The 15,048-nt window shown below is 41.5% G+C and overlaps 1 protein-coding gene across 1 annotated transcript; it reads right to left on the bottom strand.

Moving 5' to 3' along the window:
* Positions 1 to 295: 295 nt before the first annotated feature.
* NUB1 (negative regulator of ubiquitin like proteins 1) lies at positions 296 to 14,346 on the bottom strand. The gene is made up of 15 exons (XM_079302880.1): positions 14,123 to 14,346; positions 11,813 to 11,930; positions 11,564 to 11,725; positions 10,275 to 10,333; positions 9,712 to 9,782; positions 8,791 to 8,973; positions 7,185 to 7,273; positions 5,709 to 5,815; positions 4,654 to 4,840; positions 4,195 to 4,302; positions 3,911 to 4,063; positions 2,882 to 3,028; positions 2,505 to 2,600; positions 1,575 to 1,767; positions 296 to 969 (listed from the first exon to the last, which is right to left on the bottom strand). The coding sequence occupies exons 2-15, from the start codon at positions 11,927 to 11,929 to the stop codon at positions 806 to 808; spliced, it is 1,836 nt and encodes a 611-aa protein (XP_079159006.1). The 5' UTR covers position 11,930; positions 14,123 to 14,346; the 3' UTR covers positions 296 to 805.
* Between the last annotated feature and the right edge of the window lie 702 nt (positions 14,347 to 15,048).

Raw genomic sequence — 15,048 nt, 5'->3', positions numbered from 1 at the left:
GCAGGAAATGGGATGTTATAAAACCACAGAAATCCCCAAACGCTTCTTCAGGATTCTGGAGCTGGACACAAGAACTGAGACAGCGCCTGAACCAAGCTCTGTTCAACAGCTGATTGCAGAAAACCCTGTGAGCCCCCAAAATCCATCAGCCTTAAACCACACACCTGCAGAGGTTCAACTGAGCAGCTTGGGGAAAGTGGCTGTTCAGTTATAAAAGCAAATTCCAGTACATCACTTCCCCCAGTCCCAGGACAGGCCCATTTCTTTAACAAAGCACAGAGGTCTCTCACCAAAGGCAGAAGCAGCATAGAATTACCTTTATTGCTTGTGTAACATCTGCAGCAAGGGACAAGCAGAACACGGTATAAACCTATGCACAACAGATACATTGACATCTGTCAGAAATCTTTCAGAAGAAAAGTTGGAAAGCTGATAGACCTCTACAGCCTCATAAACTAAGGTTTCTCATTTACAAACTCATGTTTTCCTTTTAAAGCAGGTATTTTAAAATGGTATAGAAATGCTTCTTTACTAAGTGACCTAACTTATTTCACAATAAAAATATAGTTTAGTTCTATTAAATTTTCTTCTGAAAATAAATGTTTCTATTTTTCTATGACAATAAATTACAATGTATCACAAATGTAGGCTTTAAGCAGAGTTACAAATAAGCAGTAATTGAGATTTTCAACTATAGTTTAACGAAATTCAAGGCCCTTAGTAAGAGATAAGCTGAAGGTGCATTTATAATCCAAACTCAATTTGACAAAGTAAATACATATAACTGAAGTAGATTTAATGGGATTTAGTGCTGTGGTACTTGTATATAGGATAAGTATTCATGAATTATCTGTTCTTCTTCCTCAAGTGTTAAATCCAGATAATCCTCTTCATGTTCAGGGATATCCTCTAGGATTTCATTGACTGCATCAGTATCCATGTCTTCATCTGTTGGTGAACTAGAGGAACCTTCCAATAAAAAGCATCAGCAGTGAATTCACCAGTGAAAGAAGCTGGTGCTCACCATGTTTTACCAGCATGGCTGCTCTGGCAGCCTCTTCCTGCACAACCACCTCTTACAATTACTTTGCAAAAGACTGGGCAGCATGGCCACTCTTCCTTATTATTTAAACATGGTGTAGGAAAGCCTTTAATTATACAGCAGGGATCACTGCAGCTCAGACAAATAACAAGAGAAAAAACATGTAAGTTTCTTCTTGGTTACGTGGAAAGTTATCTATTATGGTTTTATCCTGTAAGGGACAAGATGAAGGAGAATGGAGGCAGGTCAGCCACCTGCAGAGCACAGATCTGGGACAAACTCCTCAGCCCTGCCCAGGGCACTCTGAGTGTCACCTTCTCTCCTGGGCTGCACCTGCCTGCTCTGGTCCCTTTGTGGCTGTCACTGCAGGGAACAACAGCTGCCTTCCTGTAACTGTGTTCCCAATAAAAACAGCCTGGGGCATTGCTGGAGCCCTATGCCACTGTTTCAGCAGAAATTGTTTAACTATTTCCTACAAAAGCCAAAACAGCCTTGCCTTCCCATCTCATCCTGCTGGATGCAACATTCTCACCTGCAGACTCTGTGAGCAGGTCCTTGGAAGAAGTGGATTCCTCTGATGGACTGGACCCTTCTGAGGACAGCAGCAGTGAAGGGGGAAGAACTCCCCCATAATGAGCAAGGGTTTGGGAAGCCACGTGGATGTTCCCTTTAAAGACCTTTAAAGCTTGCTCTGCCGACTCACGGCTGAAACCCATGTACGTCAGCTGCAGGAGGGGAAAAAGGAACCATACAGAAAACCTGGGGAAATCCAAGCTCATCTGGTACCAGGAATCTGACTCTGCATCTGACAGTCATCCTCTCACACAGGGAAAAGAGCTGCATGCCAGGAATTCCAGGACTCTGACTGTGGTTTACTGGAACAGTTAACAACAGGGCAGTGACCTATTAAAGGCATGGGGATGTTGAGCAGGATCAAGAGCCTCTTGTCTAGTACCAGACCAATTATTTTTCTGTTTTCAAAAAGAAACTTCAAAGCACTTCAGTGTATCAGAGGGGTGCATGTGCTGTTTACTTTTTCTAGGCAATAGTTTTCTTGCCTGACATCAATTACACAGCCACTCTAACTACTGACGAGCTTGTCAGACAGCCTGTCATGAGAAATACACATTCCAAGTCTTTCCCTTGTGCACTGCAGAATTTAGAGAATAAATTTCTCATTTGCTGCCTTTTTTGGGATAGAGCATTACAGTGCACACACTTTCCTTCCACATCCACGCATGGCAGGTTGATGCAATGGGCAGGAAGTGCACACAAATTTCATGTTAGCCTGAGTGACTTCACCATGAAGAGTGAGTGGATGCCAGACCTTGGAGTGTGACAGCCTGAGTGACACGGGTCAAAGAATACTTGTACAGCTTTACTTAAGGAAAATCTGCTGTCTTCACAAGCACAACTCAGAAACAAGATAACCAATTCAAAAGAAGGAAGTGGTATAGCTTACTTGCTCAATACTTTCTTGGGAAACCTGAAATTGGTCCATGGCCACAGAATCATCATCATCATCTTCCAAGAGTAACTCAGGATTGTCAAGAATAAACTGCATGAAGACAGAGAGATCAGAGTAGAGCAACAGAGCTACAATAGTTTTCAATATGGTTGTGTATGCAGCCCAAGTGTTGATATAAGCAAACCTCACCCAGCTTAAGTGGTATCTGATTTATTGGGTCAGGAAGTGCAAGTTCACTCATTACAGTTCAAAACAGGTAGCAATGAACTAAAAAACGTAGATTATAGAAAATAAGAATCTGCTAAACAATAAAAATAAAACCCAAACCAAATTTATTACAAATTTACTACTACTACTGAAAAACCACTTACCTTAAAGGCTTGGTCGAGGTTTCCTTGTGTCCTTTGAAGAGCCACCTGAGCAGCTCTCTCTGAGTAGCCCATACTCTTCAGGGTGTTGATGTCTTCCAGCCGCCGCCGCCTTTTAGCTCGCTCCTCCCTCCTGATCTGCGCCTTTTCCTGCAAGAGCACAGACACTGCCAAGCTCACTCTGCATGGGGATGCTTTAACACGTAGCCTGTGCATGCAGGGTTTCTTGGAATTTTTTTGCTTCAAGTTTGAATCTCTTGAGGAAGAGGTTTTTTTTTTTTTTTTGTAAATACAGCCTGTGCTGCCAGACACTCGTTCCTAAATAAAGCTGCATTTCCATGAGGCAGCCCTGTCGCCCCACTTCCGCTCTGCAGATCGGATCTGGTGCCATCACAGCTATTCCAGGCCTGTGTGCTGAGTGACAAACCCGTTTGGCAGATGGGCCCACAGACAAGACTTGCCAAGGACAGACAGTCAGAACTGGGCAGGGAGCCAGGGAGTTCTGTTCAGCCTTCCCTCAGCCAGTTGGCTTTTCTGTCCACACTTCACAGTCTGAAGTCTACAAGTGCCTCCTCAGCTTACCAAGCATCACTTCAGATCTGGACAGCCCTGTTCTCCACTCAATCTAGCACCAAAAAAAAAAAAAAAAAAAAAAATCCTTTTTTTCAAGTACCAAGCCACAATAGGGGGCAGCCAAGCCTAGGAGTGACAGCTTGGTCCTGGTGGTTTATTCCCATATCACTGCTGAGTAGCAAACACTGGTGCAAAGCCTTCCCATGTGCCTCTGTAGTACAACCACAGGTCTTTGGCACGCTTGCCCCATCTGTTTTGAGACAGAGCTCCCCTTGTTAGTGCATTAAGTTTTGGTTTCAAACTTGTGCCAACACGTCCAACTGCCAGCTAGACCAACAGTGGCTGAACGGGATAATCCAAGCCCTTAATTTAGCATCACACTGCTCTGGCCACACAACACACATCTCAGGGACACCCCAGCTCAGGTGATCTGTGATTTAATGCTTTCACTGCCCTTACCTCCCTCCTGTTGGTGATCAGATTGGCAGCATGCTCCACATTCCCGTGGCATGCTCGCAGGGCCAGGCGAGCTTCCTGCTCCGAGAACCCCAGCAGGGACAGGCGATCCACCTTATCAGGATCTATGGACAGCTCTCCGTACAGAGACGACGCCTGGGCACGGGAAGAACAAAGTGACACCACTCAACAAAAAATGCCTCTGTTTCTCTGAGCAAGCAAAGAGCAAGTGCAAGATGGAACCCAAACTGAGGGGCTGGAGTGAAGGACTCCTAAAGGTGTCTTACCTTCTGAATGTACTCTGCAGCCTCCTTTTCTCTGCCGCTGTGGTAGTGCCCAATCCCTTGAAGGAGGTAAAGCCGTAGAAATAAAACCTTCTCACGACCATAGCTTCCCTAAGGAATTGTTTAAAGAAGGAGGGGGGACCATGTAGGTAGAAGCAGGTAGTAGAATATCAGTTCATTATCAATAGAACACTGTACACATTTAGAGAAGACACAGTCAGGACTTTGTGCAGATAAACCACCACACCTAAATCCCTGATGATGTCTGTGCATATAAACACAGGTTTGCCATGATCTTTTTACCAGGCCCAATGTTTTCCGTGTGCTGACAATTACAGAACCAGATGACAGGCTAATGACACACAGGAAAACTTTAAGCTTCTAAAAGCCAGTCTTGCAATACTTAAACAGTGAATACATGTAGAAAAAAATCCCACCCCAATTAAGTCAAACCCAGCATACTTTGATGTCAATAAGCCTTTCGTGGTTCTCCCCATAGCACCTCTGGAAGCATCTCTGTGCTGTGGACAGCTTTTTCTCTGCATCATCCAGGCAGTCCAGCTGCTCCAGACGGAAGTAGCACCACACTATGTCCAGCTGCAGCACTGCGTAATTGTCAACCGTGTTCAGCAGCTCTGTGCTACACTCACTGCAAAATAAAACATTTTTTTTTTTCCTGGGAGAGGGTCGTTTATTTTGTTATTTTCCCCACTTCCCACTTTTAGCATTCATAAAACAACAACAGAAGTGTGCACACTTGTGTTGGAGAAAACACACTCTGTATCTCAGGCAGCAAACTGATGCCAGGGGAATGGGAATCAAATACTGATCCCCCAGTCCATTCAGTGACACACAGGACTGATGCCAACACCACGTATTAAAGCATTACAGAAACAAAATGAGCTGTGGCTACTGTTTTAATATGGTATCTCTAAAAGAATAATGGAATTAAATCCTGTGCAATCTATGAGAGGACTGAGAAACTGTCTTAGTGCCCATGAACGTGCTGAGTACTGTGCCAGTCTCCTTGCATACCCACACAAATGAAAAACAGACAGGGACAGTATTACTTTTAGGATCTCAAAAGAGCAATTTAGGGCTCTGACAGCTGATAGGAAACTAATTTACCTGCAGAAGCCCTGGTATGGTTACTGACCTCAGCTATCTGCTCCACCTTTTACAAGAAATTATTACCTCACAGGAGCAACTGCAAACGAATATCTGTAACTGTCTCTCAAGCTAATGCAATTTATAACCTGGTACATGAATATTGACAGTTTCTGTTTATGTTGTTATGAAAGATTAACTTGCCCAGTGGCAGTATCTGTTTCAGCTCTTCTACATGAAGCCACCTGTCACTGCAAGTCAGAGTTTTATCTGCTGTTTCCCATCTGCAAGAGGGGGTGTGAAGCAACCCCAGGCAAAACTGGCCCTGATTTATATGCACAGGTAGAGGTTGTGCTGTTCCTTTATGAGCTGACAGTGAAGACAGACACAAGGACTCAAAATGTTCTTACCAGAAGTGCTTATCAGCATCCAACAAATATGGCAGTGCTATTTCATATTCTTTCTTCTTCATTAATGCTCTGCCCTTCTCATGGTAACCCATTGCCAGCACAAGCGCCTAGAAAAACAGATTGAGACTTTTGGCTGCACTTTCCCAAATCAAAGAGATAAAAGGAAATATCCAGGTAATCCATCAGAGTCCTTGCTCTTCCTAGAAAAATACCACTGCATCAGTTCTGTAAGACCAGGGCTATTTCACACTGCTTTGTGCTTTTATCCCATCTGATAATGTCAGATACTGCCTAGTTAAAAGCATGTTACTGGCACATGAAATGCTGCACCAAGCTTACTTTAAGTCTGCAACCCCAGAGAGATTTTCAGTAGTGAGTGATACAAAGCTCAGCATTTTCCTGGGTGCTTCACTTCCTAACAGCACCAAACTTGTTTTGCTTTGCTACCACAATTATCTTGCCTAAAACCTAAAAATTTACCTCCTGAAAAATCTCAGAACTGAAAATTAAATTTTGAATGTCTCAGGAAAACACTCCTGCAGGGTCACAAATGAAAATGTAATAATAATTCTGGATAGAAACAACCTGCAGTATTTCCTCTGATCGTTGATCAATACTGATGAAACCTCATTCATCTGAACCTCATTCATACTTTAACTCCTCAGGTGAATTATTATGCTCAGCACTTCATCAGAACAGCATGCACTGAGAGTGGACAGTGTCATCCCCATCTCCCAGAGACTCCAGGTGATGCAGAAATCACAGCTGGCCTCAGGAGAGGCTGAAGCAGCAGTTGGAACACACTGGCTCATTTCTTGATATTTTGTTACTGGGTATAATTACAAGTATTTGTAAAAATTTTATTTATCTTCAGAAAATTCAGTAATCCTGAAAGGCAGCACCCATCACTTTTCTTCTACTTCAGTGGCCAACATCAGGTGGGTCACTCCTTCTGTAACTCAATACTTGCACCCAGCCAAAGGTACTTTTAGCTGAGAATGTGGAAATTTCTTGAATGATGAATAAATTTAAGTTTGAAAGGGGACACAGTGAAGAAGGTAAAAAAAACTATTTTGACAAAGTCATATTTAAAGAGACTCATCAAGTTTCCAAAAGGAAATAAGGAGCAAATTACTTTCATGCCTTTCTAGGACACCTAAAATTTTTTAATATGCTAAGATCAACAAAATTAAAGCTTGTCTGAAAAGTAAGATATGGGTCACACAGGGGTCAGTGCAAGATTAGACATGCAATGAGATCAGGGATCACAGGTTGTCTCCAGATGACTGAAATATTCCCCACTATAGAGTTCCACTTCAATTGTATTTCAAACTCATGTGCATTAAACAAACATCTGGTGGGCCCAGGGCTACATCCCCAGAAAGTCTGGCTGTATTTCAATCCCATACTTCAAATGTTTCACAGATCAAGCTTTAAGGAGCCATCTGAGTGGCATTTTAAGATGGTTTCACCTACCTTTTTAGCCTGAGGAGGAATCTGAATTGACCTTCCAGTCTGATTAGCTATATCTAGGTATGGGACAGAGTCTGGATCCAAGTACTCCTCTGAAAAACATAAAAAAATTTAAAATTTAAACACCACCATCAACAGAGCAACTCTGCTGCCATAAGATTATTTTAGTAAGTATGTTGCTAAACAAAACAGCAAATAACAAAAAAATCAGAATTACATATAAAGGCTGCATGTGTGTTTTTCTGGACATACCAACCAACAGTGGCTCTGGCCAGGTAAATATGAGGAATTTCTGGAAAGGTCACTTTGGTAAAGGCCTTGTGCATGCAGAAATTTAGACACAATATTAGAAGTTCCATGACTTATAAAGAAGTTTTGGTCTTTTTTTTTGCAGAAAACAAAACACCTACATTTTATACAACATAGCATTTGAAATTATTCATCAAGTAAAGCATAGCATATTTAAAAAATACAACTGAGAACAGCTGATTAAGCTGGAAGAAAATACAGCTCAGTATTTGCCTTCCTCATATCTTTAACACTTGTTATCAAACTATCAATTTTGTTTTCATTGTAAGTTGAAAGGAAGTGAAAAAATGATTTTTTGTAGACAAAAGATAGTCAAGGAATAGTTTGTAGAGATTAAAAGCCTCTGTCCTGTGGTTTCTATCAAGTGAAACACAAGGATTGTTAAACCCTCAATATACTTCTCACAGAGCCTTCACTCTGGGAGCCCATTCCAGACTCAGCTCTTGACTCTGGCATTGGCTGTAAGTGACAGTGGCAAAAACCACAAAGAGACCCAACTCAGGATTCAAAATTTGGGGTCTGAACCACCCCTTACGTCCAAAAAAGGAAAACACTTCTGTCATGTTTTCAAAATATGATATTGTGATAAGAAACCAGAAGCTACAGCTTTGAAGCTGTTTGGGTGTTTCTGCATTTGGTAGGAATTATTTACCTGCTCAGCTTCAGAGTTCCTTGCTTGTGGACTTAGGAAACAATGAAATAGAGAAGTGATTTAAACTCACCATCAAGCATTGCAGTTCAAACACACTCATTTTGAGGAATTATTACTGTTAAATTAACTATATCCCCTTAACTTAATCCACAGTTGCCAGGAATCAACATCCAAGGGAATGGGAACACCACAGCCATGTTGCAGATGGCAGTGACAGATGAGCTGCTCTGCACAATGAAACCATGGTTACACACAGCCATAGCTAAACTAAAGAACAAAAAAGGGTTTAATGACTTAAAGCACTTTATGCCACTGTGCTTTTGTCTACAATAAATCTAAACCTTCTCACAAGTCATCAGTCCCTTAACTGCAAAGTACCAATTAAACAATTGATTCATATTATATCCTTCTCAAAGTGTCAAAGTTTTTTGTAGCATTCCAGTTTTGTAAAAAGGGTGGAAAAAAGTTTCAGCCAACATAAAATCCAGTTTTTAAGTTGGTAGAAACCTAGAAAAGTGTGAACTGAAATTCAGCCATGATATAGGCAATCTTCCATGTTGAAAGGCCTCTGAGAATGTAATTTCTGATGCACAAAAATTAATGAACACCCACCTCCCCCCAACCCAACTGTGGGCTAAGCCCACTTACCTCTCTCTGCTAGAATTTCCAAGCCCTTCTTAGTTCTTTGCATCTTGTCATTTATTTCTTTTTCTTTCTTACACTGAAGCTCTTCCTCCTGAACTTTCCTTTTGGTTTCCTCATCACTCTGTTCCAGTTGAAGCACCATCACTTTTGCATTGTGTGTGACACCCTGGTCTTCAAGGGTTTTACCTGCAACACAGAGTGTGATTAATGCAACTCAGCTACTGGAACTATTGAAATTGCAAGACTTGAGAACTCAGTCAAAGGCCATAAAAATTACTGACAGAGCCAGCAAAATTTAGTATCAGACTTGTGTCTTAAAAGCACTTTGGAAATGACTGGTATGTTTCTTTCCTTGTTTTTTCAAACCATTAAAAAAATTACCATTATTTCTATTTCAGTTTATTGATCTTCAGGCAAAAACTGCAGTAAGAACATGTCCAGGATCATACACCACAAGAGTGCAGGACAGAGGAACTGGGAACTGAATCCAAATTCCTTCTGTCAGTCCTGTGGTTCTAAATCTGATGTATTCCAGGGCCATCAGCAAAGAAAAAGCTGTATAATCACCTCCCACATGTCTGACAGGTTGAGAATAGGCAAAGCATTACAACAAGTCTTTGAAACTGCTACTATGCAATAAGGTTTTTGAAGAAATTCAGAGTTTCTCTTAAATGTGCATTTTCAGTGTTTCAACAGTAGAAAAGGAGATTTTCTACATTCATTACAGTACTCCTTCAAATGATCTAATTCTGTTTAAGAACTTGGGTTATTATAATTTAATGCATTTCTTGTGAAGCAGAACCTGACAAATAAAAGCTGTTTTTTTAAAATTTCTGAAATTAATAGAGTTGCAAGGCTATTTTTCTTCTGAGAATCAGAAAACCTGAAGATTATCATAAAAGTTCTTTAGCTAGAGATACATACCCAGATCAAGCTGCTTCTTATTTATGATTATTTTGACAGCATTTTCTTGTAATGCATATTCCTGTGCTATCCTGTGAAATAAATAATTTAATCCATGAACATAAATTTGTAAGGTTATACAATATTGTTGTTAAAATAGCTATAAAACCTAAAAGCTATTGCTTATAAATGGCTTAAAATTTTTGCTACAAAAGGTAGCTAGAAGTAAAACAACATCATCAGGGAGCTTTATGTACTCTATAGAGGAAACCTGGGATACAAAACCAGAAAAGAATCTGAATTTTTTAGGCTTAAAAACACAGAATAAAGAGAAGGTAAGGTTCACTGTTCAGAGGTACTTGCTGGGGATTTACACAGAACTATCTATTTCCTGTTTTGCAGATGTTAAACCACAGCTGTTCCTGAAGAACTGCCCTACAGGGACACCGGACATCCTGTTCAGAGAATACATGCTAAGAAAAAGCTTAAATCAAACAAAAAAATGGGTTTGTTTGCATTTTTTAAAAATGCATTATGACAGGGTGGTGTCTCATGAGAGAAGCACAAAGGGTGATTGCACTTACTGGGATCTGAGTTCTTTGCCTGTGATGAACAGACTGGTTTCCAGTGGGATTTTCCTGCTCTGTAGTAATTATATTGGATGGGGAAAAGAAAGAGAAAAGGAAAAGCATGATATCAACATACTTTGGACATTTTCTTAATTAACTGTTCTGTAATAACATTTCCAAATAACAATCATTTTTAGAGGATTATGGCTGGCTATACATAGCAGTAATTTCTAGTTCTGTATTTGCTAGAGTGCTAAAAATAAGCATTATAACAGCAGAATATTCAGAACCAAACAATTTAAATTAATTTAATTATGCACCTCCAATCTCAACTGTGCTTTGCAATTATGCAACTCACCTATGACTGGCTAAGTTATGATTAATTCCTATTAGTGTCTCTGGTCCCAGATTTGATAAACTGGAATTTTAAATTAACTCATTCCCCTATTTGCCCAGCAGCATTATAAAGTAGAATTATAAAACTATTTGGTTGTTTTATCTGCATGGCAATTCCTTAAAACTCTCTATCCTTTAGCCGAGGTAATTATTTTTCACTACAGGAGTATTTTATGCATGAAAATGGAAGATGAAATCTGATTTTAAAAGGGCAAAACTTAATTCAGTTCTCTGTTGGAGAAGCTTTTAGGAGCCTTCTCTAGAAGGCTGAGCAGTGGACTGGGCTGCCCAGGGAGGTGGTGGAATCTCAATCCCTGGAAGTGTTAAAGAAGCCACTGGAAGAGGCACTGAGTGCCATGGTTCAGTTGACAAGGTGGTTGTTGATAAAGATTGGACTCGATGATCTTGGAGGTCTTTTCCAACCTTAATGATTCTTTAGCTCTGTAATTCTATGAATCTATGAAGGGAACAGGTGAGTGCCACCACAACAGATAATCCTGCTTCTTATTTCCAAGTTCAAGTGACATTAATATGCTGAATCAACTTTAGGTATTCTACAGCTGAAAAAATACATCTGTTATTTACTGCTAATACAAGCAGTTGCATCAGAAGGCATCAAATTGAAACAGACACTTAAATCTAATTTACCTTTCTTAATTGAAAGATTATTTGCCATTAAATCCTAAAGGGAAAACTACTCAATACTATATTCCTTTGCCATGATATTCCCATATACCTGGGAAACTAAAATATGTAATTCCCCCCTCCTCATTTTTTATATACCTGAACAGATCACTCATACAAAACACCTGAAAAAGTGGTAGTGAAAATATCTGCACAGACACAGATCTAGAACTCAAACTTCAAAGCAAAGCTACTTATGCAGACTTTTCTGCAGTGTCACTCACTTTTCTACGAGGCAGATATATATCAAGTCTTGCAATCCCAGTCACTTTAAAATTCTCATTTCCTGTCCCACGCTCAATTGCTTTACACCGTATTTCTTCAAGCATGTTCTCTGTATCATTCTCATTGATATTCAGCTTGGATGAATATCTTTGTACAAGCTCCTGAGAAAACAAGAAGGAAAAACTGGGAAAATGCACCAGTAGTATGACATGGAAGATGTATGACATCAACTCAGAGAAAATATTTACCTTCATCTCTTCACCAGCTTCTTTTTTTTCATTTGTATATGGTGGTTTCCATAACTGAATTTTGTCCTCTCTTAAGCAGCTTGTCAGTTTTGCTATCAAATACTTCTTTTGCGCCATTCTTATAAAATAAAAGCACAGTTGGAAGGGAAAAGAGAGAAAAAGAAACAATCCTTTAATATAGCTTTCCTGTAGTAAGATATTCTCTTTCTCAAGAAGTTTAAATGACATTTTGGAATTATGCAATAAATGATGAGTATTAAATACATTCCATGCATTTTGGTGGGGAGGGGAAACTGGGGCCAAACTATGAGAAAAATGGAGTGGGGGAATTATTGAAAAGAGGGTGAAATTTGGATTGGAGTAGGGATGAATTACAAGGGCCCTGCCATTTCAAGACAAATCAAACCTCTTCCTATCCCCTCACATGAACTGCAGAAAGTGTCAATACACCAAAATTGACAATTCAGTTGTTCTGCCCTGCTCTGGATGTAGCTGCTCAATCCATCACTTCTGATTCAGCTTGGACACAGCAGGAAACTCTGAGTTAACCAGCATGTCCCTGGGGAAAAAACCAAACACCCCAAAAAGCAGAGAAGGCACGCAGAGGGCAAGGAAAGGTGGGTGCAGAGATCTCAACAGAAAAAAACCAAATTCTAGGTGCATGATAAAGCATGGGAGAGTTGTGGCTCTTGGACACTGGGAATTGTATGGAAAATGTCCTTAAATTGTACAGAAAAGCATTTAAAATGTTGGCATAAATGCACTAAGGTGGCCATGAAATTCAATTAATCAGTTTCACTTTTCTTTCAGAGTGGTTTCCATCTTTCATTCTTGTTCATTAGCACACAGTTCTCAGGAGAAAAGGGAAAAGTTCCCTCAGTTTCAAACACTGCTCCTGGCTCAAAAAAACACTGAGGGGGAAAAAAGCAGGGAAATATCCAATATGTGGTAAGTTTTCTGATCAGCCTTACCTCAAGCCCAGCTTTACTGAGCTACAAAGAATTCCCTGGAAGCTGCACTGACAACAGTCTCCTCTGAACAGGACTGAGAGGGATGATTTAACAACCCTTCCAGTTGGATTGCTGTAATTTGCAAAGTGTCTGTCAAAACCAGCAGCGACAAACACACATTCTTTTTCCTGCTGCTATTATTTTAGAGCCAAAAGAAACAATGGCATTTACAAAGCTAAAAGTGACAAAACCACTTAATTTTCAAAGTCCTGTACTGTAGCTATTAATGCAGCTTTCCCCCTCTCCCAAAACACACCAGGGAATTCTCATGAACAGCCTGTAACCATCATTGCCCCAGACCTGTTTTATGGCCTAAATTCTACTTAACATTTACAAAAAAAATTATTAATGGTTTTGGGCCACTCAGATAAAATTTTAAATTCCAATCTATTCTTAAGACTAGGAACTGTAAGTACAGGAGACATTTATAAACTGGTTATTCATCAATTTATCAATAGCATAGCTTGCTAAATTTGTGATTTCTAATAAAGCTATCACAACAGAAAACACCACTGCTGTCTCCGATTAAACTTACTTCTACAAAACCTCTATTTAAAAAATAAAGTTCTGCTTTCACAAACATAAACCCTATGATTTTATACGTACCATTTCTAACAGTTATAATAAATTCCATCACACCATCACTAAATTGCATTAGCATCCATAGCAAAAACATTGGTGACTTACTCTTCCATCAGCCATGAAACGCCTCAAGTGCTCCTGATACAATTTCACTTTCGGTATGAGTTTAAAGGGACCTTCCCAAAACTCATTTGAGTAAACAACGGCTGTACTTTCCTCAGAAACACCCTGAATGAAAGACTCAGCTTTTGTAAATAAAATGTCATCCTCTAAGTCCAGTGTGCCTTATACGTAAAATAGAACAAGTGGAGAAGTAAGATGAGTGACATAAGACGCAGCAACCAGGTTCAAAAGGCAAATTGTTGACGGAAGGAACAGGGGATTGTCAGGATGGTTGGATAATTAAGCAGGACATATTTATTTTCCTTAAAAAGGAGGCAAGCACAGCTCTGACACGTTTCTGCGCAGCTGACGGAGGGGAAGCACTGAGGCAGCGCCATGAGCAAACCCACAGGGACAACAAACCTAAAGGGACAGCAAACCCACAGGGACAACAAACCTAAAGGGACAGCAAACCTAAAGGGACAGCAAACCCATCCCTGCACCCCATCCCGGAGCATCCTCATCCCTGCCCAGCCGCACACCCAGCGCCAGGGCACCGCCAGCCCCCCGCTGCCACCGCGGCGGTGCCGGCACGGCCCCGGCCCCCGGCACCCACCTGCGCCCCGCGGGCTCGGCACCGGGGGAAGCTCGGGGGCTGCCCCAGCCGCCGCTTCCCGGCAGGGAGCGAGGGAGGGAGGCGAGGCCGCGGTCCCTGAGGGAGAGCAGCGGGAGCGGCTCCTACGGCAGCCCGGAAGGGCCAGGGAGCCGCGCGTGACGTGCGTGAAGCCGCGCCCCGCCCGCCATGGCCGCGCCTGCCCTCACGCTGAGGCCGGGCCGTGTCTGTCAATTCCCCTCAGTCGCGGCGCGCTGGGACCTTTGGGCTCTGCGTGCTTTCAAGCCTGGTGAAAAAGACAAAGAATCACAGCGTCAGTTAGGCTGGAAAAGAGCTCTGAGCTCATCGAGTGTGACACATGAAAGAACCATCATGTCAACCAGACATGTCCCGTCTTTTCTTAAACATCTTCAGCGACTGTGACTCCATCACCTCCCTGGGCTGCCCGTTCCAGTGTCTAATCTTGCTTTCCATGGAGAAATTTCTCCAAATATCCAACCAAAATCTCCCCTGGCACAGATTAAGGCCGTGTCCTTTCATCCTGTCCCTTAGGAGATTTATTTACCTCACCGATGGGTGTAAGTGCCTAAAGAGGGGTGCCAAGAGGCTCTTCTCGGTGGTGCCCAGCAACAGGACAAGAAATTCCATCTGAACATGAGGAAAAGGTTCTTCCCTGAGCAGTGACCAAGCACTGAAACATTGCCCAGAGAGGCTGAGGAGTTTCTTTCATTGGAGATATTCCAGAAGCATCTGGACACAATCCATGTGCTGGAGCAGGGAGGTGGGACCAGATCACCCCTGAGACCTTCCAACCCGACCCGTTCTGTGCTTCTGTGAGACATAACCCACGAAACAGCAACCTGCAAGTTCTAAGTGACGTCCAGATGTTAGAAAAATTAATTAATTGTTGTAGAAATGCTGTTGTTAAG

Source organism: Erithacus rubecula (assembly GCF_903797595.1).
Source record: "Erithacus rubecula genome assembly, chromosome: 3".
NCBI lineage: Eukaryota > Metazoa > Chordata > Aves > Passeriformes > Muscicapidae > Erithacus > Erithacus rubecula.
The sequence above is the reverse complement of the archived record's forward strand: the minus strand, read 5'-3'. Positions and strand labels throughout refer to the sequence as shown.

Excerpts from the sequence above, each read along its gene's own strand:
- NUB1 (XM_079302880.1), bottom strand. The coding sequence starts at position 11,929 with ATGGCGCAAAAGAAGTATTTGATAGCAAAACTGACAAGCTGCTTAAGA. Across the intron at positions 3,029-3,910 it reads TGATCACCAACAGGAGGGAG|GAAAAGGCGCAGATCAGGAG; the intron begins GTAAGGGCAGTG and ends GTGCTCTTGCAG. Across the intron at positions 2,601-2,881 it reads ACCTCGACCAAGCCTTTAAG|TTTATTCTTGACAATCCTGA; the intron begins GTAAGTGGTTTT and ends GTCTTCATGCAG.